The sequence below is a fragment of the Oncorhynchus mykiss genome, chromosome 3, assembly GCF_057628025.1.
Source record: "Oncorhynchus mykiss isolate SJ-2025 chromosome 3, ASM5762802v1, whole genome shotgun sequence".
Taxonomy (NCBI): Eukaryota; Metazoa; Chordata; class Actinopteri; order Salmoniformes; family Salmonidae; genus Oncorhynchus; species Oncorhynchus mykiss.
Window position 1 is genome coordinate 61886332 of NC_143024.1, and position 27564 is coordinate 61913895.

The following is a 27564-nucleotide window of genomic DNA, read 5'->3' on the forward strand; positions in this document are numbered from 1 at the left end:
CCTCATGTTTCCTGTTATATAAGACCAAATGTACTTTATTACAACCATTGACCTATTCTAGAATATAGTTTAGTAGCTGTATGAAATGTTTAGGCTCGACATTTACTCAACATGTTTAGTATAACTGATGTTTATGCTCGTCAACATGGTAATATCTATGTTATTATAATGTTAGAAAAAAATAATATATTCCGTATGCACGAATCTTCTGACTCAAAACTAGCACATTTGGTTATTCTGCGGTTAAAATCTAACATGTAAAATTTCAATTCAAGAAGCAGGGGCATTGTTCGTTAACTTTCCAAATGAGATTTTCAAGCAAAGCTTTCTGAGAAAAAATGGGGAATGGCCCCCGCCATTATGCGCAAAACAGGGTGAATTGCTGCAGTCGAAATTTCTTTTTGTGAGAGGAGAATTTACAACTTGGTAATAGACCTTTTTATGTGCCTCTATCGCCTGTCATTGGATGCCACTGGTCATGTGCAAGAGGCAAACGTCTTCATGGCCCTTTTCCTGATTTCCCAAGCGGTTTTTTCTCTGCATTCTGCTGCTATACCGTCCCCAACCAAAACGCTCAGCCTACACTCGCTCAAAATTTGCCTTATTATTGCCTGAATTAAAGTGTGAACCTACCAGATCCTCGATAACTATATAGTTATTTACTTGACTTGTCAGGGCTAGCGTTTCTTCCTGTGTGCATACCGAACATCGAAAGGAGAGCCTCTGCTGTTCATCATCCGTATAGTTTCACTGTAACATCATGTATTATTTATACAGAGTCACCACAAGAAAACACATGGATTACCCAACTGCATTAGGTAAGCATTTAATGTTACAAACATCATGTTAGAATGGTTGTTTATTGAATTTCTCTATGCTACTTCCTGTCTCGTTGCACCAGGGTATATTGGCAGTATAGGCTAATCAGAACCTCAGTCGAGATGATATGTATAGACTAAAGCCAAAAGACACATGTTTAAGATAACTAAAACTGCTGTTATGCATGTATTATGAGTCAACACCAATGAACGTTTACATTTAACATTGCATGTGAATCTGAACGCATAAAACTGTGATCGGTATTTTACCAATAGGCTACGTATGATTTAATTGTAATTTGCTGTGACAATGGGTTGACGTGTTCATGTTAGTTTAGCCAAACTGATTAATGTATAAGGACGCATATTTAGCTTCAGTAGCCTAAAACGAATGTTTACTAACTTTGAAGTGCTTGCAGGGATGAGTTCTTTCGATGTTTGTGCGTATGAACAGTATCTGTCGGTCTGTCTGTATGTCTGTCCGTCTATATGTTTTCGTTATATATGTGTATCTTTGTGTATGTTTGATATATATATATATATATATATAATTGATTGTATAATGTCTCTGAAGTGACACGCAGCCTAATTGAGTTTTGAGGAGCTGGCTGCCAGATGATTTTAGACAGTTCGATTTTCTAAGTGAATTCTATTCATTAGTCCTCTTTTGGTGCATGAAGTCGATGTCAATTACTGTTGTGCGAGGTAATGGATATCTGCATGATGGAATTTGTATGAAGTCACCTGATATGGTCTTAATATTAGTTCCACGTTCTGTCAGGGACGTTGTGTAGGCCTACTTGTGAATATATCGTTACACTCAAGCTATTGCTCCATAGGCCATATAATAACAACAATAGACCTACTACACATTGTTATATAGTTGAACTAAACAAGGTAACCATTTGCATTGTATTTTCAGATATGGATGTTTAGAACATTTGAATTTGTCATGTTGTAACACACACACGTGTGGAAAAAAATGCAACATATAATGTTAACCTTTCAGAAATGCAGTTGTTGAGCTTTCCCACCAGAGAAGCAGTTTTCATAGATGTTTTCAGCTGCCTGAGATGGGGGGCAACGGAACAAAGACAGTATTTCACTGTTGCCTGACAGGCAGCTGCGAAAGTATTTACAGCCTTACTGCAATGCGGCAAACGAGAGAAAGCCTGGAACGAGGGCAGCCTATAAAAGTGGGGCCTGCGAATGACAAAACGCGGAGCATTTAAATTACTCGATTAGCTTCTAGTCTTAACTCTGGATCGGAAATCACATCACGTCCCAATATATATATGGATATAGCGTTGTCATTTCGTTCTTCGTTCGTTCTTATATCATATCGCCCATAAATTAAATACAATATTACACTGTATATCAACGTATAGAGAGAGATATATCATTTATCTAAAAAATAAACAGAGCGAGAGAACAGTTCCCTTGATTATTATGTTTGGTGTGTGTTTTGTATTGCAGTGTTAAACATGTTGCGGTTGCAGTGGTTAGCCATACGAATTATTTTTTTTTGATTGCCAGTCTAGTTTAGCCTATAAATTATGCAATTAATGAACATCGTGGGAGCAGATTAATCCAATAATCTGCGGTATAAGGGATGAACGAATAATAAACCTAGATCATCTATGGATTTTTCTCGGATTGAACTGCATACAAAGCCTACCATTTAAACATATAGCAAAATATAATGGCATACAAGTTTATGCTAAAATCCAGTTTATGCTAAAATGCAACAAATTGGTTATGTGCCATATTGATTGGGAGAAAAACTGGATTTCACGCTGAAAAAGGGAAATTATTATCATGTTCCAGCAAGAGGCGCTGTTGTCCAACATTCAGTTATCCCTTGGTTCTTTTTCCGCATAGTTTACCTTATAGGTCACCGAACTGGAATATGATTGGTCCTTACACAATATGACCGAACTATGCGTAGTATGCCTAAGAAATTGAAAGGAAGTGGTTTCTGAATTGAAATATCAGTCTGTATGTAGGTGACGTTTTCGTATAACCAAACTCTTTTTTTAAGAGGGTATAGTTAATAAGGAGAGTGGTGGAGTCATGTGAGACTGGCCTACACCAATGCGTGTGATGCATTTGATGGTTAGAACGTTCTAATATTCGTGTGTGCTTCTGAATCACCTCAAGCCAGCAGGGCATCTTTTATGAAACTTTACTGAAAGGAAACGGTGAGCGAAACACCCACAGATGTGTGTAGACTACGTCAGATCACAGAGTCATCATCCGTTTTTTTAAAGTTAGGCCTTTATGAGCAAGCAGTCAAGCAGAGAAAAAAAATATATAGGTAGTTGACCTATACAGTCAGGTCCAAAATGATTGGCACCCTTGACTAAGATGAGCAAAAAAGACTGTATAAAATAAATTATACAAATATGAACCTATATTGTTTGTTCAAAACAATTGGGAAATGATATTATTTTATACTAATACAACTGCCCACAGAAAGAGATTTTGTGGTTACACTTAATGTTATCAAAAAGATATGGGTCAAAATTATTGGCAATTACTTTTTTCAATACCTTTCAATACCTCACCTTGCCAGGATAATGGCACTGAGCCTTTTTTCTAAAATGTTTGTGATATTGGAGAACACATTAGGAGGGATCTTAGACCATTCCTCCATCCAGAATCTTTCCAGATCCTTGATAACCTTCATCTGCGTTTTTGAACTGCCCTCTTCAATTCAAACCACAGGTTTTCAATGGGGTTCAAGTCCGGAGACTGAGACAGCCATAGCAAAATGTTGATTTTGTGTCAATTAACAATGTGTCTATGGATTTTGATGTGTGCTTGGGCTTGGGCTTATTGTCTTGCTGGAAGATACACTTGCAGCCGCGTTTCAGCCTCCTGGCAGAGGCAACCAGGTGTTTTGGCTAAAATGTCCTGGTACTGGAGTAAAGTTGATGATGCGGTTGACCTTAACAAGGGCCCCAGGACCAGTGGAAGCAAAATAGCCCCATAATATCAAAGGTACACCACCATATTTTACAGTAGGTATATGGGGTACTTTTTTACATGTGCATTCTCATTTCAACACCAAACCCATCATTGGTGTGAGTGGCCAGAGAGTTCTATTTTCATGTCATCCAACAAATGTAAATGGCTGGAGTTTGCTAAACGGCATTGGAACTTGGATTGGAACCGGTGCTATGGTCAGATGACATGAATATGTAGCTCTTTGGCCACACCCACGCCAGTGGTGGGTTTGGCGTCAAAATTAGGAGGCATTTGCAGAAATGAACCCCATACCTACTGTAAAATATGTTGGTGGATCTTTGACGGTATGGGGCTATTTTGCTTCCACTGGTCCTGGGGCCCTTGTTAAGATCAAATGCATCATGAACTTTACCCCAGTACCAGGACATTTTAGCCAAAAACCTGGTTGCCTCTGCCAGGAGGCTGAAACGTGGCCAGAAGTGTATCTTCCAGCAAGACAATAACCCCAAGCACAGATCAATATCTACAAAGAAATGGTTAATTGATCCCAAAACCAACATTTTGCAATGGCCGCCTCAGTCTCCGGACTTGAACCCCATTGAAAACCTGTGATTTGAATTGAAGAAGTGAAGGTTATCAAGGATCTGGAAAGATTCTGGATGGAGGAATGGTCTAAGATCCCTCCCAATGTGTTCTCTAACTCCTCAAATATTTTAATAAAAGGCTCAGTTCATTATTGCAAAGTAAGTGAGGTAGGCTATTGAAAGTTATTAAAAACAGGGGTGCCAACATCTTTGACCCCTATCTTTAAAATAAATATATATTATTACTTGCTGTCCAAATAATTGTATTAGTATAAAATAATTTAATTTTTCCATCTTTTTGAGCATACAATATAGCTCAGTATTTGTATTATTTATTTTATACAGTCATTTTTGCTCATCTTTATCAAGGGTGCCAATAATTTTGAACCTAACTATAGAACAGATTACTTTATTAGACTTTTGACATGTCTTCTATTGACCTAAAAACACATATTCATATTAACGACGCACATTAAATTCCACAACAAGGTGAACTTGAAATAGCAAGTGTGAAACAAAAAAATATATATATTCTTATTTTTTATTATTATTGCATAACATGTATTATAATTATACATCCCTTTTATTTTATATACCATCAAGCTAATCGGCGTTATTGAATAAGTGCAACTTTGAGGGTTATTTATGGCACCAGTGCGGTGTCATGAATGGCTGTGGGGGGAGCACGTGATGCCATTAAACTTTGTTTTATGGCCTGGGAGTTGACAAGCCAAAATATAATCCTCATTGTGTATTAGTAAGGCCGTGCAGATGGCTTGGAATAGACCTTGGAATTGGTGGAAGCAAGTATAAACCTCTGGTTTTGTCTGAACATGGATATGTTTGCCTATTCGATGCAATGCGTTGGTCTTTGCGGTGAGCTCTGTTTTATCATTTGATAGGCTACTAAAACTACTGCGTGCGCATGCTGATGTCATCAGGTATACATGTCTGTCTCCTGCAGTTTTGTTTGCCTGCTTCGAAATCCAGGACTTCAACCACAGTAGGATGTGTATTTTGCATTGGCCAGGATGTACGGGAAACAATTAGGAAGTGTTTGAATATGTCAATACTTGGCTGTTTACGGCTGTTATAACCAATAATCGTTCAAATCAGTCGTTAGATAAACAATGCATTTTGGACAATGGCTAATATTGTAGCCTATAGGCATATTCTTTTTTGCTTCAAATAGACTAAATTGCGTGATGGTTTATTAAAACCTGTAACATTTGAATTTGTCTGCAATACGCACATGTTTTAATGACAATGGCCAATAGGCTTGTGGGGATCTGAAGTGTTTGAATTCGGAGGGAAAAATATCAACCTGTTGTCACAGACTTAATGGCGTTTACAGTTATTAGCGTTTCCTTAAATGACGTTTTGGTGACATAGGCCTTGTTACAACACGGTATTAATTAAGTTAAATACACATCAGTCCTTCTGAATCTTAATACCCCAACAAAATCTTAAATGCTCTATCGCGCCCCCTAGTAGTGTACAGAATATTATCGAATCATAATTCCTTGTACTATCGTCAATTGACCCATATCAGGGTGTTTCTATATGCCTACATTGTGACGTTATGTAGGAAGTGAAGTGATGACATTGGAAGTGATGATTTAGTTTGTTATCCAATACAAACACTTTTACATGAGGCAGCATGAGGCAAGGACAACATGCACGAATCAGAATTGTGTTATAAAGGACTACACTACAGTAGGCATAGGCCTAGGTTTTTCTTTTTTTCTTCTCTTTTAGCAATGTAAAGGAGTATTTTTTAAATTGTTTTTCTGCAGCCTGTCTGCCACTTTGACAATTAGTGTATTTCGAAGTTCAATGCACTGACAACCGCTTTAATAGGCCTACAATTGACAGGCTATATTATATTGAGATGGTATTTTTATTGAAATGAGAATTGCATTTCTAAAAGAATTTCAGTAGTCTAAGATGGCATGTTTAAAAGAGTAGCTTTATTGTCTCTTTATTTATAATAAATAGCCCACAAATAAGATTTCAGGAGAAATACAAATGTTTTTTGCAACTTAAATCCATAGGCTAAATTATACATGTTGTCGATGGTGTTTTGGCATAGAATCTGGCTTTAGTGACATAGCTACTTGAAATCGGAACAATTACCTATTAACAGTTGTATAGTAACATAACTCTAAATAGATCACAAAACATAGCAAGTTGGTTCATTCTTGGTTCAAACGAAGGATAAAGACAAGTGCTGACTTCATCGTTCTTTTGTTCCTCGGTATCCTATCTCGGCTTTGACCGAGCAGTTGTCTGAACAAGTCTCAGGGCAAGGTGAAACCTAGGTCAAGCTGTCCAACACATATTAAAATGTTGTGACGTGTAATTACAAAGGTGTAAAGAGTGTGATTAATATTTTCCAATAAGATCATTTGAAAATGGGACGAAAACCTTTCGACTATCTCAAGGTTAAATAAAGGCTTCTAATGTGGTCAATTTTAGTTTTTGAAAACGTTGTAGAAGTGTTGTGAAACGTTCGGCCTATAACCTTCGTTCTTAAACTACTAGAATTAGACTACCGAAATTAGACTACTGAAACTGTCCAGTAACAAAACATGAAGTCGGCCTGGCCTATAATTTTGAGAAAATAATTTAAGGACACATCTTCGGGCATCTTACCATAAGGCCTGTGTGAATACTCAGTCAAATTTAGAAAGCACTTGGCCAATCAAGTGTTTTAAAACGAACAATTTAATTTAATTTAAATATAAATGTAATACAAAAATGTATGTTATTATAGGACAATAGCACAGTGGCATATTCCCTAGACTTTAGACCAACGGAGGTAGTCAACTGAAGGGTCGTTTGGGAATCGTGAACTTTTGTACTTTTTGAGCTGTCGCTAAAGTAAAAATAATTGAACTTTTTGATACGTTTGCAAATCATTTAGTTTGACCTCGTGGCCTTTAGCCTTTTTTCTTATGGGTCCACTCGATATTCAAGCCTCGGATTGTGGGTAGAGCGTAGGCTGGTTAACTTCTTTTTAAAAAATGGAATCATTCCAAAGTGAGTACCGGTAGTCTATACCAATTAATAGTGAATGACCTATGTTGTTTGCCTATAACCTCTAACCAATAGGCCTAACCTGTTGACATGTTTTTTTAAATGCATTTCGAAGCTGGAACAGAATTGCTAATTTTACTGATGAACTACTTAGGATCTGATTAATCAGGGGCTATGATTTGATGCAAGTTATCGAAACATATTTTGATACACATCCATTGTTTACAATTGTCGACGGTATAAGAGTGTATTGAGTATGAATATGTTTTTTATTTGTCTTTTTGAGAACGGAATCTAAAGGCTGGACTCTTGAATTGAGAGAAATGATGGGACCCCTGTATTCCGTCGTCTATATATACCCTGTAGAACCGAATTTGTGTGATAAAACAACAGTCACAGATTCGATTCTAGGGGAGTATATGGTCGATGCAAAAACTTCGATTTACTTTACTGCTTTTATATCATTTCTAATCATAACTATTTATAACATTGTATGATGGAGTGCACATCGTTTGATTGCTGGGTTGTTCCAGCTATTGTGTCTAATGGTTGTTTAAAATGATATTTATATATATTCTATTGAGTAGAATCTGTTCTAATAGTGAAAGTAAATGTTCGAGTTATATGCTCTTTCAGTGTCACTTGTCATTTCATTTGTTGATTTACGTTGTTATAAAGACATCGTCCCAGTCATGCTCAGGAGAAGCCTTTTTACACGAGTCACTTTTTGGCCTGTTCACGTATCATTACAGCCAAACAGTCCTTTTCGTTTTGATAGTGAACAAAAAGTAACTTGCCATAACAAAAGTTATAGGAGACTGAAATCTAAACAGATTTTAACATGGCATCAAAGTAATGCATTTTTTTCTTACGGTTTCATACGTTTTAACATTTCAATCATTGAATTATTGACTGTTTGGCATTGGTTGGTTGCCACGAGGCTCTTTCAATAGTTTTGAAAGGGATAGGGTAGATGAAATGATGAGATTCTTGTAACTTTTGGATGACCCCTTCTTGACAAAGACAGTCCCCATCAATTGTCCCCAGGCTTTATTCCCCTTTTTTTGTGCCAGGGGGACGTTTTGTATCTTTTGTTTGTTTATCTGTCAGACTCACTGGCCTTAGTTTGATTTAGTATTGTAGAACAATAAGCATATTAACCATATTATTACACAAAACCATCTAAATGTCCATCTATACCCAAACTTTGTATTTAATCCATTCAGATTATTTCCATTGACTGTTAGGGATGACCACAATTGATATTAAACTGTTGACATTAGGTACATACAATTTTACATTTTATTTTTCAGTATAGCGAGTACATTGCCAATCCTGCATTGGAACTGGTTAAATATTTGTTTTCATTCAAAATAATTTCGGTGTTTTTTTTTTTTTAAGTCAGTGGAAATTGCTGCTGTAGGTGTGCAGTGTATACCCGTCAATGAACTAGCTTTACCTCCATTGGCCAATCTGGTCACATGGTTCCCTAACTTTATTCAGTTGACAGCAAGTAGGAGGGCTTTATGGAGGGTGGAAAAAAAGACAACTCGAGAAAAATTTGTATTTTCTACCTTCAGAAATTAATGACCATGAGTTCGTTTATGGTGGACTCTAAGTATGTGGACCCAAAATTTCCTCCTTGTGAGGAATATTCGCAAAATAGCTATATACCTGACCAGGGGACAGACTACTACGGTCCAGCGCAGGACCCAGGTTTCCAGCATCCAGGAATCTATCCACGGTCAAACTACACTGAGCAACCCTTCAGTTGTACCACTGTGCAGGGTTCTACAGTGCAGCCGCGGGGTCATGTGCATGAGCGAGCCAGCCACCCTAGCCCTTTCACTGCACAGACCGAGCCGTGTCCCCCGGTCCAAGTGACTGGCCCCCGGACTTGTGGACAGCAACAAAACACAAAGAACCAACATGGGATACAAGCCAAGCAGCCTACAGTAGTTTACCCCTGGATGAAGAAACACCACGTTACTACGGGTAAGAATGACTCTCTCCTCCCCACGTCTCGTTGGGACAAGCTGAGGTCCAGGAATTTAGCCACATGAAAATTATTGCGTGAAATATTTATGAGTTTCTTTGAAGGGGCAGTCAATTACTCCAGTCATAAATGTTTATTGCTAAGGAAATAGGCCGCTGTCTATGTGGCCGTCTCAGAGCTCTTGAAATGTCCACTTGCCTTATGACTATGTTTTATTTTATTGTGTGTCGACAATATTTCAGATGAAGAGGGTGAAAATAGAACAAATTGAATGAAAGTTTTGTCATAGTTTCGTCCAATTTCATTTCTGGATCAAGTTTTTCATTGTTTTGTTTTTAGCTAGAAGTTTGGAGCGTCCCGTGAAGGGCTGTTATTTTTGTTAACTGGGACCTAATTGGCTCACATTGGTGTTTTGTTTCTCACAGTAAACCCGGACTACACAGGACCTGAACCGAAACGGTCTCGGACAGCTTATACAAGACAGCAGGTTTTGGAACTGGAAAAGGAGTTTCATTTTAACAGGTATCTGACCAGGCGGCGTCGCATAGAGATTGCCCATACACTCGTTCTCTCCGAGCGTCAGATCAAAATCTGGTTTCAAAACAGAAGAATGAAATGGAAAAAAGACCACAAACTACCGAACACAAAGGGAAGATCTGCATCGGCTTCCAGCCAACATTTACAAAGTATTCAGAAGGATAACCAGACTGATATCACAACTTTATGAATATTGTGGGAAATTTTGAATCTTACATGAACTGTAGGCCTATAAAAACTATTTCCCATTTGACTTTGCATGATCTCAAACATGGCATTTTCGTCATAGGCAGTTACATTCAGAAGGACCCTCGATGTGTGTTGGCTCGCTGAATTGAGTCAACTTCCAACATTGTAACTGATAGGTGCTCAGAAGATACGAGTGCGTCACTACATGCTTCACATGCTTCAAAGAGGTTGCAGTAGATCGAACGAGAACTTTCGCTTTCGGACGAAAGCCTGTTAAAGAGGTTTTCATATGGTAGGCCTACTCTTCTTGCTTGCTATGGTTCTCTTTCCACCACACAAGTCAGAGTACTGCCTGAACATTTATATCTTTATTTAAAAGGGGGAAAAAACTTACAATTATGTGAAACTTTTGTACACGTTAATAGGAAATTGTCTTGTGATGAAATCAAGCTTCTAAAAAGAACCATATTTGATTCATATATTGCAAAAAATAAAATGGCCATTGCACACAAAGCATCAGTTGATCCATACATTTGTGACAATATTTGTTACTTTTATATAGCCTAGTCTTTTTTAAAGTAGTGAACTCGTATTTATGGGTGCTAACTGGTTGAATTTTTCTGTTTACGTTTTCTGATCTTTTATACAATAAAGTTTTTAAAATGGCGTTAAATTCTATCGAGAAACAAGACATTCCTGTGTGCAGACCTTTCCCAGTGCCCTTATTCGGTTATAAATCTCTCTTGACATCTTTGTAAACAGTGTACATTTAAAGAGGGTCTCACAAATGGCATCTGAAACTCTTTCATGAGTTCCCTTGTTCTTTGCATCGAATTTATATTTTTTAAGATACTTCGCTATTTTTATTTTGATCCATATCAAACAGAACACTATTAAAACTCTATATTAAATGTGAAGGACGTTGAGGACTAACAAAAGGTGTCATATGTTTCCCCCATTTTTATTATACTAATTTTGTAATATAGTGTTTAAATTTCATTATGATTATTTATTTAATTAAATATCTGTACATTTCCTAAAACCCACAACTGTTCTGAACATGTTTGAGAAACAAACGTTTATTTAATGAGATATGTTCAAAACTGTTGTGGATTATTAGAATTGTCTCTTTTGTTATGCATTGTAAAATCGTTTAATTCATGCGCTTAGCTGGCGTTAAAATCTAACTATGACATTAATTTATACCAAACCAAGCCACACAGGCATTCATGTCATGTTTCAAGACAGATATTCCTGTATTACTCCAATCATCGTCCTCGTGACAAAAATAATCATAACCTCTTGTGTTGCGAAGATGTCTTCCCTCTGAAGAGTCTTCATGATGAGAAGTTGAAAAGCTATTTCAACTGAAGTTCGACAAAAAGCTCCAGAGGCAGGTTCATCCAGAGGACACTGTTTCTATCGCCTTAGACACATTTCAGCCGCGAGGAGTGACCTCTAAACCCTTGACCCGTCCGACCAATACAGCCTTGTTTCTCTTACAGGCGCTATTCACATTGAGTTTCATTTAGATACTTTTTCTATTCTACCTTAGTATTGGTTTGCTCTAGAATATTGGACGCTTATGTAACTCGGTTAAACATGTAGGCTAACTTTTTAAAGCCTATATGTATTCTGCCAGATGCACCTCAAACGGTACTGATTGTGTATTCATGTCTCACCATGTTAATATGCAATCCTGTCTGACTTTATTTTTGTACCTGCTTTTTATTCTGTACATTCACAGGTGTCATGCACAACTTTAATGGAAAAATAAAGATTGTTACTTGATGCATTATGGTGGCACAGAGCACTCACATTTGTCAATAGATTTCTTTATCAAGTATTCAGAGGTTCATGCTGGGCCATTGAGCAGATAAAATAGTTAATCAATGTGCGCGCGCGAGCACGCACGCACGCACACACACACACACACAAACACACGATCTTGGTGGCTTTCGTGATCGTGAAATATCAGATACCCCCAAAATATTTCCATAATGCAAATGAGGCATTCTGTAACATTTGGGTTCCATAGCAAAGCATACAAGAACATGGAATAGGGCCTTACTTGCGATACACCCACATAACTCGAACTTTATGCATGTCTCTCTCTCATTGACATCAACCCATGATTTAGTCAAAGGTTACGAGTCGATACCTCAAATTAGGATTTAGCCTATGGGTTGGGTTCGACCACACATCTCGCAGACAACGTTTTACTTAATTGTGCTTGTTTGAAAAAATGATGGCATAGTTGACTAACATAACGTGTTTCATTGGCCGGTAAGTTACATTTTATAGCAAGAATCATGAATGTCCCCTAACCCACATCAATGTTAGATTCAGTGCCATAGGTTTTATGAATGCAGGATCAGTGGGATTATATTTGTGATCAAATAAAATGTTCATGCTTGGATTAAAACTTGTTTAATTTGAGTGCTTATCTGTTTCTCTTTGTGTGTGTGTGTGTGCGCGCGCGCGCGTGCGTGCGTGCACGGGTGTGCATGTGTCCTCACATTTGCGCGCACTCCTTTATAAGTTTAGCTGGGGAAGCCTTGTGTCACTTACACTTATTCATCTTTAGTTTGCCACTACATGTATTTCAGTGTGCAAGCATGATGATGTCATTGCAAAAGAAAGAAAACTGCACCAACTTCACTCGGACCAAGAAAATCCTTATGTAGCCTAAACATAGGCTAAACAACAGTTCTACATGCAACCCATGTTGTTGTACGTGTGTTTTCAAGACTATCCCAATGGATTGCTGAATATTATATTTTCATGTTTCTTTTCCACAGTGGACCTATGAGGCATGTAAACATGTAAATTGTCTCTCTTGTTCACTGAAATGACCATGATGAATAATCATAAAATGCCTTTTATGTAACACAGAGTTTGAGAAAAGCAATCATATTTCAGTACTTGCCCGACAATGTGCAGTGTGCATTGACCTACATGTCTGAACACAATAAATGAGAGCCATAAGCAGTGCCATTTTCAATGACACTGCACCGAATATGGTATACACCATTGCCGCGCTCACAATGGCTTTCAATCGGCCATATTTGATTTCCTGCTGTTCGCAGAAACTGTCTTCGCCAAGCGAGACAGCCCTTTAAGATATATTAAACTGTGCTGTCTGCATTCAAAGATATAATTCGGAGTCTATACCGCTCCTCTCTCCTTTTCTGACCACGTGATTGTCTAAATAATTAATGCAGCACGTCCCCTAGAAACACGGCGTCGTCATTAATCGCGAGGACTCTATCAGACTTGAAAACTGAAGAGATCCCAAGAAAATAATATCCAAACGCTCCGATACCCAACGCAACTGTAGCCAGCACTTTAGCACAGCATCTCAACCAATGGAAGCTTGGTAGGTAAATATTTTAAATTATTTTTTTGAGTAAGATGGTAAATGACCATATCTGTCAGATATTTGATAAATAGCGCCCTTTGATGAGTGCGCCCTGGACAGGCTGAACTTGTTATGGGTTCTTCAGTGCTGTGGTTTTTATGGAAAAAAATAGACCAAGAGGACAATGTCGATATTATTAAGTGGTAATATTTTACAACTAAGATCCGTGTTATGTTTCTTAGCAAGTGAGTGAGTAAATATTTTCAGCCACCTTTACTGTGTGAAATGGTTGTGATTATGAATGTGTGGGCAGAATGAATGCAGCACTGTTGGGCAGTTCTAGTTCGTTCTTGAGGGCTGTATGCTCGGGCCTCTGTGATTTATAATATCACCAAAGAGAGCAACTCAGTTATTGGTTTACACCAAATTGCCTGTTACAAAATGTAAACAGTGTGTTAAGATGAAAACATTTTCAAAGTGGTACAAGTGCAATATGTCATAATACAAAAGCTTATATTAGACTATTATTTGGATAACACGCCAGCTACCTGCATAATGGTAAAAAACAAAAAATCGGAAACGTTGTAAGAATATATCTCTTTGGAATGAACTCGGATGACTCCCCTTTGCTAACATTGTTTATATTGTTGATGGGGCATAATTTGAAATGTATTTCTGAGAGTAGTAAAAGTAGTGTTTGAGCAGGTTGACAGTTATCTGCCTCGTTGTAAATCATTCTCAGTAATTCCTGAAAGGGTGCGAGGCTGTTGGGGGGCCGGGCGAACACTGTAAATCTTTCACTTTTATTACCCCATGAACATATGCTGCGACGCTAGTAGTCCTGCGTCCTTTCCTCAGTACAAGATAGGCCTACCTCTCGGCCAGCTTCCCCGCTGTCTTTTATGGCTTTAAATCTCCATCTTCCAGTGGATTTTTAACCTCACGAATTGTCATTTGAAGGCGTTTTGTAATTTACATCGAAAACAGTGACTGAAACAGAAAATGTGACTTTCCTTGAATGTGTTCAGGCTCAAAAGCCGGCTATCGTACGGCCGAACACCATGAGAAATAGCACAGAAGAGACGAGGGTTTCCAAATTGGTTTATTTGTATACAATTCCACCGGCCTTTTCTCATGTATTAATAATATTGGTCAATAGATTTCATAACATTCTAAAATGCACATCTCACATCTTATATTGTAGAGGTAAAAAAACGTTTTATTTTTTAAACAATTGTGATAACAATATGATAGCAGTTTCAAGTACCAATAATGCATCTAAATACACGTCCAAATGTACAATCCTGTATCAGAAATTATGTTCAGAACCCTACATTTGTACAGAATTCTCAAAACTACATTCTAATCAAGGTTGTATTTTTTATTAATTAATTTCTCTTTCAACAGCAGTTTTATGAGAAATCAAATATTACCAAAATACCGTATAAGGGCTATATAATCAGGTAAACATGAAATGCACTTTGTATGTATGTATTATCTCTTAAAGACGACTAAATAGCCACCCGTGTCATTAAATTGGCATAGTATGCCCAGTAACCTGACCGAATAATACATCTAATTATATTTCTACAATGGAAAGAAGATCATCACCAGAATGAAATCCAAGTTGATCGCAAGTTGAGCATTTTCACTATGGACACAGGTCAGATAAAGAAATGTAAACGCCATCATTTAAAGAAAGGATTTGGGAGTCAAGGCTTGCTTGCAGAAGCAGCCTCAATCAGAACATCCCGATCACGTGAACAAATATGCTTGTATTTTAAGGTCGTGCCTTTATTTGTCATCATAAAGGTTTCCTGAAACACCAAAAATCTTAATGATAGCTTCATTTCGGTGACTGTGTCTGAAAACCTGTATTTTTCAATGGGAGATGATTGCCAGATTTTTTTGGGGTGGAATAAGGATGCCTTGGTTTTTTATTGGTAGTTGAGCGTGAGTCTTTCCATTCTATCGGGAATACTGTCTGCATTGGTATATGGAAATGTCTGAAAAACCGCAAGATCAGGTTTAGGACAGTATTGTCTACAGACAAAGGGTGAAGGATATATTCTAGAGACTGCAAGGAAAGGAATTGAGACTAAGAAACACAAGTATATGATAAATTGATTTACAGGTAAGCAATTGTATGGCAAAATACAACCTTTAACCATAGCTTTACACAATGCTAGAGAATAAATATGATTTATTCCATTCAAAGGAGTTGATCTTTATTAATGTCGCTCTTGTCGGTAACTACGCTTATAGCTTAAGTCTTATGGACCTTAGATACGATTTTAAGACAGGTTCACAATTTTGAGCAACCACTTTGAAAGGTTAGTTTGGACAGACGTATTTTGACAATTGGTTTTCAGCTGATTTTGCAGTTTGATGAAAACTGACCAAAAGAAAAGGAAAAAGAAGCAGAGGAACTTTTCATTCGGACTCCTAGGTTGTTAGATCGTAAATCACATTAATTTGTTGTCTTATCGTCACAGTGATGTTAGACATGATTTATGTGGTTTCAACTATATGGCTTTGTTAACCTGCAAATGTTATAATATTTGGAATGGATTCAATTGTTTTAATTTGTGTTAGAGAACTACTTTCAGGATTTCTCCATTTGTAAATAAGAAATATATACATAGACATAGACGTATTTTTTATTTAAAGGACATAGGCTATATGAAACACTTTCAGTTGACGTTCTGCACTCATTTCTACTTAGGCTTACATGATCCCTTCGTGAAGTTATTGGATAATTCTGAATCGCAAATGTTTTCTTTATAGGCCTTTGAGAATCAAATATGAATTAAGAACAGGTCTAAACAATAGGCTATTGTTCGAATACTGCTCAGGTTGACTTGTCATTTTATGTTATTGACTGTAATATATGTTCAAGTCATTATGAATGATTTTTAATTCACTATTGTCTGACTATACTGCGCTTTGATAACGAAATATGACTGGCTGACAAATACTGAATTTAAACAAATTGTATTCCAAGTAAATATTTGCAAAGTATTTTTAGTTTAAAATGTGCGTTTAGTGGCAACACATTTTAATGGAAATATGCCTGGAAGCTATAAAGAGCTGCCAAACTAGCGATAAGAATCAAATGACAATAACAAAAACAACACATCCAATAATTCGGAGGATTTACACTCAAATTCGTCTTAAATGTAGCCAAATTAACAAGCTTATAAAAGCTATAGGCCTTAGCTTTATACACATGTTTAAGTATGAACAATTAGTTAATTATATCATATCTTGCTTCCCAGCCCAGGGATGCACAAAAGGGATATTATTGGTTATTTTTGACTACTAAAGTAAACGTTCAAAATAAACCATCTTTAAAGTCAACTTTATATCCAAAGCGCACAATGGACACAAAGAAAACGATGAAATACAAGCAGACATTGTATATACCAAACTTACCGTAGCAATGCGTAGGCGAGAAACATTGTTGTCTGAAAAGACAAGTCATGTCTGGCCAGAGTAGTAACAACATGTGGTAACAATACACTTTCAAATCCACTCAAAACATATCGACTTCGACTTCAACATCATTTCGGAGTTCTGCACATTTCTAAAACACGCTAGGCTATATGTCAATGATAACATTTGCTATTTGCCGAGAGACACTATTCTCAATCATGTTCTATTAGCTTACAGATAGCTAAGTAAAGCATAGTTAAAACTTACATCAAGTAGCCTACAGACTAGTTTCTTATTTCTGATGATTATCTCCTCAAATGTGGCCATGTGTCCCATCATCAGGCAATGTTTCAGCTTTTAAAAAACGGGTGAAAAGTACTGTGGTTAGGATTTCATTGTGACTTTCTTGAACGCCTTCCGCTCGTTGTTCATTAATCTATGAGTTATTGCTGAACAAGCCAAAGGTCAGCCAAAAGGCTTATGACTGCTAAATATTTTGGCCAGCTCTTTCTTTGTGTAGAATCTTCAGTGTAAGATTTTCTTCTCCATCACTGAACTACATTTTCGGTTTTAAAATGCCTTAAAATAAATAATATTGTGTTGGAATTTGTGGTTGCTGAATTGTCCCATTTCTTCTCGTGTATGCTCTTATGATGATTAGAAAATATACTTCATAGAAGTTCATTATGGTGCTATATCAAATTCTCACTGTAAAAAAAATAAAACCAGTAGGCCTACGATGGCATTTCAACAGAACATCTAAGCAATATAAATGGTGCAGTTTGTTATATGAAATGATTACCCTACAGTAATCCAATGTCCTTCCAATAAAATGAGGAAATGGTGGTGCTCAAACAGTTTTGTGAAACTCCATGTATTGTTTTCGCTTTCAGGTCGAGGTGGATGTAACGATGAGCACGTGAAGAAAAATACGACACATATCTGCATAAAATACGGTGAGCAGCATTTATTTAATGAACTTCCGTTACATATTCACATCACATATAGAAAACAAGCCTGTATGTGTCATGCATAGGCCTATATAGGCCTATGCATGCATTTTTTTACTCTCAAAAAACAGTGTTCAAAAGGTAAAGTTAAGTAAAATGTAAAGATAAACAGATGATCTAGATTATAAATTCCACTGTTTAATTCAATTCTCCGGATTAGCATGTTCAGTTTCCCTTGTAGGCCAATATAACCAAGTCTACCAGAGGCTCGTTTAAAACATGCACTTTATCCTTTAAACATTGAAGAATGTTCATCATCTTGACATGCAAGAATGCAGAGTAAGGCCAGATGCAAGTTGCAACAGAACATGCATTTCTTTGTTTAAACAGAGCATAGGGAACATATCCATACACTAGTTGGTTATGAAATATACATACCCCACTGGGCACAGATGTCATTTCAACGTTTAGTTTGGATTTACATTTGGTTGAGTTGTCAACTAACGTAAATTCAATGTGAAATCAACAACAAAAAAAGTCTCAATATCATAGGATTTAGGTTAAAAGTAGGGTTTTTGGAAAAATACGAAATTCCTTTGTACTTTTTGCAATTCAAATAAGTTTTCCAAGTTGAGTCAACGTCATCACATATCATTTTGCTGTTGAAATGGCGTGGAAACAACGCTGATTGAACCAGTTTTTGCCCAGTGGGACATTCAGAAGTAACATTTCAAATCAAAACATAATTCACCAGTCATCCCATCACCTCAATACGAATTTCAAACAGGAATATGTCCACTTTTGCGTCAGTGACGATGGTCCTCTTTATAAACAAAACGATTCCATTTTCTGCGGTTTCAAACGTGCGTTTGCGAGAGCGTAGTAGCGGCAATGCAGAATGATTGTTGAGGCTCGATTTATATTAACGGCCTCTCTATTATTGCTGCAGAACTTGCAGAGTATGGCATTTTTTTAGCTTGCCTTCCTCCTACGCTTAGTTTTACACTTCTGAGGGTAGCAAGTCTTGAGGAGTGATTTTCTTTTCATTCCTCTCTAAGGCGTTTACGACCATAACATTTGCAGTCATAAATTTTGCTGCGGTCCACAATGACAGGTGCATTGATATGCACACGCGGACATTCAGGGAAGACTGATTCAACTACTGTAGGCTATTAGTTTGTCTCCATGCATGCCTTGGTCATTCAGTGTGTTACTTATGTCAAGAATTGAATGTGAAATCGTTTCCAAAAGCAGTGAGATATGTTGGGTGAAAAAAATATCGTTTTTATATGTAGTCTAGGCTCTGGTAGATTGGTAGCTACAGTCTAAATATAGGCTTACTGATTACAGGCTACATGAGGGTGCCAGAATTCAAGAGCAAAGTTTTGACACCGATGCATTTGTTTTATATGCACATAATTAGCATATATGGATCCCACCCATTCCGACCACCCCAATATTTTTGGTGAGAAACAGGGAGAGGGGATGGCACTTATTTTAGCATCATAACCCCCCTTAGCACACGTGCATTGTGATAATATTTTCTAAAATAATTTCATGGTTTAATAATTGCTTTTTGAATAAGGTTATGGAAGTAGCATTCAAAATATTTAAAAAATAAAACTTACAGGAGCGCGAGATGGACTTAATAAGTTAACAACAAATAAACAAAACATATGAACGACATTTCGTTTATAAATCAGATTTCCAAATCAAACGTGAGAAGTCGTATTACATGTTGACGTGTTAAATAGGAAAGTGAGAGCTGATGGTGGTTTGTGATTAGTTAGGCTACTGAAAGGAATATTGTGTGGGTAACCAAATGCTGATTCAGCTTATTTTCTTAAGTAATTCAAGAAGATCTTTTGATCTTTTGGCAAAAGTTAAACGTTAACTCTTTTGTGCCAAACATGCCAAATGGTTCAAAGGGGAGAGGTTAAGAAGGCCTATTGATGATTTGATAGTTAAAGAAAGCATAGTTTGGAAAGTGAAGTTATAACTATTACAAAACAGCATTTTTTGTTTTTATTTTCATAATAGATCACGTGATCAAATATGATTGTATTTGTTTATAATATGGCCTGGACTTATACTGAAACCAACACCAGACTTCAGGAATCTTAAGAAAATGACTAAATGTTCGGTTTATTGATGGAAGGTTATTTTTCAATCCATAGTACAGTGTATGCTCAATCATAGCTTAGTACACGTTCAATTCATATTGCCTACATTATGAGCCTAACAACTCTTCTCTTCGTAGGTCAAGGAATACAGAGGCGGTGGGAAACTCCAATCACGTGATACAAGAACACCCATGCCATTGGATAGGGCCTTGGTTTGAATCTTCACAATGCAGAAAGCTACATACTACGATAATTCTGGACTTTTTGGAAGCTACTCTTACCCCAAATCCGACTCATATATGTATGGCCCATCTCACCAGCCGTACCCCACTTCTAACCTTGAGAGTGATTATCAGGGTCCAGTTTGTCCAATACAAACCACAACTGTACGGCCACCAACTCATAAAGACAATGACATGAATGGCTGCATGCGACCAAGTAGCAGCCAAGGAAACACCCAACAGTCGAGTATTGGTGAACAGCCGCAGGCACCTCCATTGTCGGCATCTTCCCCTAACTCCAGCAACACTTCATCTCAGAAGAAGAAATCTCCCCCAAACAATGCTTCAAATACTGCCACCCCAGTCATTAACAAGCAAATTTTCCCATGGATGAAGGAGACGCGATCGAACGCCAAACAGAAAAGCAACAGCAGCAACAATTGTACAACTGCAGAAGGTACAGTGTGTGTGTGTGTGTGTGTGTGTATGTGCGTGTGTGCGCGTGCGTGTGTGTGTTTCAGCATGATTCGTCTGGACATGGTGGTGCGTAATGCGTGCGTAAAAGGGCGATTATTCTACTGTGCGCATGGGTCATTTTAGGCAACTGCGTAGGCCTATGTGAAATCATTCATAATACATAGAGACTTATGGTGTTTACTATGTATTTTCAGGTGAGTCCTGCGATGAAAAAAGTCCACCTGGTCCAGCCTCCAAACGGGTCCGAACTGCCTACACCAGTGCACAACTTGTAGAACTTGAGAAGGAGTTCCATTTCAACCGGTACCTGTGTCGTCCCCGAAGAGTGGAGATGGCTAATTTATTGAATCTCACTGAGCGCCAAATAAAGATCTGGTTTCAAAACAGAAGGATGAAATACAAAAAGGATCAGAAGGCTAAGGGGATAATGCACTCTCCCATCGGACACTCCCCGGACAGAAGCCCACCATTAAGTGGCCCAAATCACATTGGATATTCTGTAAATGTAAACAGCCTCAGCTATGATGCGCCCTCGCCCCCGTCATTCGCCAAACCCCAGCAAAACATGTACGGCTTGGCTGCGTACACGGCACCATTAGGTGGTTGCATACCGCAACAAAAAAGGTATCCGGGGTCCGAATACGAACACCACAGCATGCAAGGCAATGGTGGCTTTGCCAACGCTAATTTGCAAGGCAGTCCGGTGTACGTTGGGGGAAATTTCGTTGATTCCATGCCAGCCTCGGGCCCCATGTTCAACCTCGGCCATCTCCCTCATCCCTCATCTGCCAGCGTGGACTACAGCTGTGCCGCTCAGATTCCAGGCAACCACCACCATGGACCCTGTGACCCCCATCCCACATACACAGACCTCACCTCTCACCATGCGTCTCAGGGAAGGATTCAGGAAGCGCCTAAACTAACGCATTTGTAATTTGTGAGGAATCCATCTGTGTGCCCAAATTATGTTACGCTCTTTTATTACCTCACTAGTCTAAAGTAATTTATATGATTACACTACAAGTGAGTCATGTGTATTACCCAGTATTATTATTGATATTACTATTAATGCTATTGTGTAATTATTTTCTAAGAATAGCTGTGGTACATTTTTCTTGACTGTTGAGGATGCGTAGAGGAAGACCGTTTGTTTGTCAGTTGTTCGTTTTCTGAAGTGCAATGCGCAGTATGGGGACTGAAAATGTCATAACATTACTTGAAGGTAAGTCCTGTAGATCTGACAGTAGTCACCCATCTTTATAGGGATGGATTTTATAGAAAAAAAACTCTAAGGTGTCTGTTTGTTAATTTCAAATTTTCTAAATTTGAAGCGTCTTATTTATTTTTCCAAGATTGTATTGCATTTATCTCCTTTCCTATATGTATTATTTAACGATTTTTTGTATCACACATTATTTATCATTTACATATATGCCTATTTATATGGACATCTAGAATTTATGCAACATAGTTCGACAGACTTTGACATCATAGCCCTTCAATAGGTACACAGGTTTTTGGTGAATGCTAGTTTTAAGACATGGTTTCAATGGCTGGTGGTTTTATGTTGTTGTAGTAGAAACCCCCTAAGTGTAAATCTTGGAGTATTGGGGCATTTTTCATGATTTATCTTGTGTCAATGCCTCTATGAAAAACAAAGTTATATGTAGCCTTTTGAAATACCGAATATTATAAAAATGTAACACACCAGCATGTCATTTGTCGTCATTGCCAATTTTCATATCACGTCATTGTTATTTCATCAGTTGGACTGTCCATGCATACATTTATGAAACGCTAATGATATGAAAATGTTATATTTTATTGTGTTTAACATTTTGTAAATAAAGTGCTTAAATTTACACAATGGATGAAAAGCACCGTTATTGATACACATAACAGACGTAGAAACGTGAAATTGCCACCATTTTGAAGTATAATGACATAGTAAATAGAAGGCTTATAGCCTTAACAAAGAAATGGCATGTCTCGTCGCTCAAATCAGACACACACGGAAGACTATCCGTTTTTCACATATGAGGGGAGAGTGAAATTGAATCGAAAGAGTAACCAGATACCGTGTATGTCTGCTTGATGCTGAAGAAATGCACATTTTCCAAGACACAGACACTCCTATTAGGCCTGAAGTCAAATTGCGCAGGAAGACTATATTCTTCACAATGTAAGCTCCATTTTTGACAGGGAAGGCTAATTAATTTGCTTTTTCCAATTATTTTTTGTTTCCAAAACGTATATTTCATCTCAAAGTTGCTGATTTATTACCACAGTCTATCGTGAAGCAGACCACACGTTCCACATTTTTTATGAGGATTTTCCTTTATCAATGTCATTATTTGAAACTGTAGGCTAAACAAGTCCACATACTGTGTAGGCGTATAACAACAGAAAACACTTGGAGTGTTCTTTAACGTTTGAGAAGCACAAAGAATATATTTGCGTAACAAAATATTCGTAAATCGGAAAAATACATAGGCCACAGTATAGGCCTAATATTCTACGATAGTCGTTAGTGAGTGACAAAGGATGGATGCTGCAGCGGTAGGCTATGTTGAGCTAGGCATCTATAGCAGAGTGCCCCGCATCCTTTCTTCCTACTGGAGAGAACATTTCAAAGCTCATTAATCAAAAACTCGTCGCTTTCAGACTCCACACTGATTCCACCTCCTTGTGAACAAAGCATTTGCATTCCAAATTCTAGAAACACATTTCAAACTGAGAGGCCAAACTTTGGTAGATGTACAAAGAGCACATAGCCATGGCTTAATAAATATCACGGAATGAGCCACGGAAGGTATCATTAGAGGCGTCGAGAGAAAGTAAGTGGGTCTGGAAATGTGTTCAATGCATTAAATTCCTCAGATAAGAAAAGCATTATAGACTGATTCAACGTCTGAATGAAATTAAACCAAAGTAATTCGCGAAAGCTGTTTATAGCACATGATTAATAATTTGCATTTTTCTAATATGTTAAAATAGAATCTCAGCCTTTTAATTACTTTGATTGTATGCCCTACATCAGAGGCACTGAAGTACCATCTTGTTCGACACAGTAGATGGCGGCCATTTTAACCCTCGGTGAGCTTGTCCTTTCATCTTTCCTCATACATTTTCTCCATCCAGATAACGATGACGTTGATACCTTGATATAATGGACTTTGCGCACAGCACCCAACCAACGCTGGAGCTATTATAATGGGGGTAAAGCCAAAAATAAATCTCTCTCCAAAGAAGGAAGCCAATTCAAATAAGGATTCAAAGAGTGAATTAAGATTAAATGTACGTTTGATCCTTCCATAAAGGGTACGTGGCACCTATGATTCCTTCAGTGATATTTTCATTTTATATATGACATGGACACACCATAAAGGTGAAACAGATTGCCCACGTGCGCCATAACGTTAATAGGTTTATGATGGGTAATGGCCCTGGGATGGTTTGCCCATATATTTTATTTAGTCAACAATATGCTTGACATTCAAGCATACTCTTCAGTTAATTATTGCAAGATTATTATGAAGCTCATAGCTACTACAAAGGAAATTAAGAGGGAAATACATGTCTTGTTTACAGTGACGTGTGCAGTAGAGTGTGCAGGTGGAGCCTATCATTGGTCAGGCTACAGCATCAACCAAGAGCAACTTTCTCTGTTGTTCCCGCCAGTCCCCCTCTCACATGGTTGTAAACTAAGGTCTGTCTCCATATGGTTCAAATAAGTTCCAATTAGTTATTGTACAGAAGTCCCACAATGTTATTTTAGACTATTCTCATATATCTCGAAATTGTATTTGGTAGGCCTATCTGATATTGGTGACAGAAACTGTACTATTCAGGAGGCATTTAGAGTACTTGGCTGTCAGCATAGTGTGTATCTGGGCAGCACATTATCACTTGAACATACATAGCTAAGTGTCCTTCTATCAAAATGTTTTTTTTTGTGTGCATGGCTAGTCATGTATCCGTGGACCCCCATCATTTCAGTCACTTTGTCGGCATTTGCGGTGCAGGCCTGTGCATGCTTTGTGTTCGCTAGGCCTACTTCAGAAAAACTGTGTGTGGAATTTGGCATGTATTTAAACAATAAAAAATGTATTGTGAACATGATAATGTGTCAAACAGTTTGTTTTGACACAGAAACACTGCCAACGTTAACTTGTTTAGTATAACTTTTACGAGTAAAAAATAATAATAAAATATATACATTTTACTGCTTCCCTGTTAAAGTATCATATGGGCCTATAAATAAATATGATTTTGTCATTATTGATTATCGTTACTAGTAGTACAGGCCCTAGTAGGAGTAGTTTTTTGTTATTGTTATGGTAGTAGGCCTAATCGTAGTAGTGGTGGTAGAGGCATGCCAGCGCGTCTTTTACATTTTCACACATAAAACGGCTAATAATGATTACAATTACAATTACATCCTGTTTACTTCACAATAACTTTAAACATGAGCTTATATACACATTATAACACAAACAATGATTATTGTTATGACGTACATGACTGTATATGCGTCATTTATATGAAAAGTACTTGGGAGTTAGTCCATGCACATCCTTGCCGGTCCGTAGGGAACGAAGTTAAGTGCAGCTCACTTGGGTGCTCCACTTTGTGGCCCTGATTGGATAAAAGGGGCCCAGACCACGCCTGCTCAGTAGTGGGTCATATTTACATGTTGGGCCAGGAAGTACAGTAGGCTAACTAATGAGGACAAGGGGCGCTGGAAATCATTAACCTCTGGTGGATTTACAACGCCGATTTACAAGGGCCAACATGAGCTCGTATTTAGACTTCTACTCGGAAGGCGACATGATGCCATTGCCTGTGAAATTCTGTCACGACGAACACAAACCAGGGACACTTCAGTACCACGGGGAGATAGTTGGGAGACTTTCGTCAGGTATGCTGGACCACCAGAGCAGCAGTCGGTCGATATCAGGAGGAGTGCATCATCAAGGTGTGTTTAAGGTGCCACGCGATAGCGACGCATCTGTATCTGATGGCAATTACGTGGATCAGGGACTTGCTTATAATTTGGCATATGGATGCTACAACGACGTGGAACAGAACAGGGTGCATACCCAGTGCATGAACTCGGCATATTCAGGAAACGGTCCTTTCCCCAGCCATCCCACAGAGACGTACTACCACGATATTAGAGAAACAAACCAGCAGTGGCAGAGCATAAAGATATCGCGAGGATTCGTCAATGCCAGTCATCAGAATGCATCACCATCCCATGATAATTATCCAAGAACTGGTCCTAGGCAAGAGGAGCCGCAAGTTTTGGCAAATACATTTGACTGGATGAAAATCAAAAGAAGCAACCCCAAAATCAGTAAGTAAATGCTACTCTATAATTGAAAAACAAAACATATAATTGATTAACTTTAACTGACTATAAAGACTCAACCTGACATTGTTATTTGACTATTTTACAGGTAAAGCTATTGAATATGGATTATCGAACGCCGGATCAATTCCAAGAACAAATTTCACAACCAAGCAGTTAACAGAATTAGAAAAAGAATTTCATTTCAACAAGTATCTCACCAGGTCAAGAAGGGTTGAGATAGCCCATAGTTTGCACCTGAATGAAACCCAGGTGAAAATATGGTTTCAAAACAGAAGAATGAAACAAAAGAAGAGAGAGAAAGAAGGCCTTACTGGGATGTGCGTGCCTCCCATATCGAAGAACTCGGACTCGTCCCCATCATCAGAACTCAACTCTCCAGTTTCATCCCCTCCCTGCTCCCCCATCACGCTCTCCCACAGCGGATAACTGGAGGGGTTGAGCACATCATTGTGGTTTACTCAGATTTCTGTTGTCACCTTAGGCTTTTCTTATCTGTTGTAAATAAGATACACCCACTAATTGCACTAATGTCTTTTATGATATTAAGAATTAACACGGTGCCTTTTGTTAAGTTATCTGACTGAGGGAAAGTTCCAACATGTTGTGAATGAAATTGTTTGTGAAGTTTCAATCAAGGGCCACTGTTGTGTCTTGAACTATAATTGCCTTACTTATTGATGACTGATCGAAGCGTTACACTGAATTAACCAAATATTAAACCAAATGCCTTATTATGTAAATATTAGGTTTATAAAATCAAGTGTGAATCAGACATTTGCAGGGGGAAGCCCCGAAGTGTTAGAAGTGATGCAATGCAATTGTTAATAAAATGTCAATTAAGTTTACATCATTCTCAAACTACTCTCCGACTTCTATCATGAGCTATGCAGTCTATTTAACTACCCATGTACTGTATGTCTATGTCACCCTGAATTAACCAAATATGTTTTATTTAAAAGCCATGGTGTATGCTCAGGATATTTCTTCAGTCTGCTGAAGAATGCACTAACGCTCAGGTTTAAATATACGATTGTTGAGTATAATAATAGCATAATTGAAGAGTCACTGCAGTTATACCATTTGAAGTGACAGCAATTAATAAAATACACATAACTCATGTCGACATTCACGTTTTATTTAGTCTCAGATTGAAAACGCACCTTTCATGAATGTCAATTTTGCAAATGGTTTGTCCATTTTCAACTACAAACAAAGTTCCGTGTGTGTCAAAATGTGTTTACAAACCTGTACTGTGTTGCTCACGCAGAGTTTGTGTGGCAAACGCATTACAACTAAAGGCTAATGTTAGGACTACACCCCCTACCCATCTTTTATTTTACAATGAAAGCTTCTGACCCTTGTCAGAACAACATAAAGTCTTTTAAAGTCTTTGATTACTAGAGTTGTGGTAAGGATTAAGCTACCTAGAATTAACATGCAAACACTAAGCGAAAAGTGGTCGGCAACCCTGGGTTTTCTTCATAGCC

The 27564-nt window shown here is 37.8% G+C and overlaps 3 protein-coding genes across 5 annotated transcripts; all 3 read left to right on the forward strand.

Moving 5' to 3' along the window:
• Positions 1 to 458: 458 nt before the first annotated feature.
• Positions 459 to 22577, forward strand: hoxd3a (homeobox D3a). 3 transcript variants are annotated; one of them, XM_021597218.3, is made up of 4 exons: positions 459 to 818; positions 17823 to 17885; positions 20140 to 20680; positions 20895 to 22577. In XM_021597218.3, the coding sequence occupies exons 3-4, from the start codon at positions 20230 to 20232 to the stop codon at positions 21632 to 21634; spliced, it is 1191 nt and encodes a 396-aa protein (XP_021452893.1). In that variant the 5' UTR covers positions 459 to 818; positions 17823 to 17885; positions 20140 to 20229; the 3' UTR covers positions 21635 to 22577. The 3 variants fall into 3 exon arrangements, with proteins under 3 accessions (XP_021452893.1, XP_021452891.1, XP_021452892.1); XM_021597216.3 differs by lacking the exon at positions 459 to 818 and adding an exon at positions 13183 to 13512; XM_021597217.3 differs by lacking the exon at positions 459 to 818 and adding an exon at positions 15216 to 15628.
• Positions 8830 to 11929, forward strand: hoxd4a (homeobox D4a). Its single transcript, XM_021597220.3, has 2 exons — positions 8830 to 9406; positions 9833 to 11929. The coding sequence occupies exons 1-2, from the start codon at positions 8938 to 8940 to the stop codon at positions 10132 to 10134; spliced, it is 771 nt and encodes a 256-aa protein (XP_021452895.1). The 5' UTR covers positions 8830 to 8937; the 3' UTR covers positions 10135 to 11929.
• A 2664-nt stretch (positions 22578 to 25241) lies between the features above and the next one.
• On the forward strand, positions 25242 to 27195 carry LOC110505268 (homeobox protein Hox-D1-like). The gene is made up of 2 exons (XM_021584398.3): positions 25242 to 26059; positions 26163 to 27195. Exons 1-2 carry the CDS (start codon positions 25495 to 25497, stop codon positions 26501 to 26503), a joined length of 906 nt encoding a protein of 301 aa, XP_021440073.2. The 5' UTR covers positions 25242 to 25494; the 3' UTR covers positions 26504 to 27195.
• The last annotated feature ends 369 nt before the right edge of the window (positions 27196 to 27564 follow it).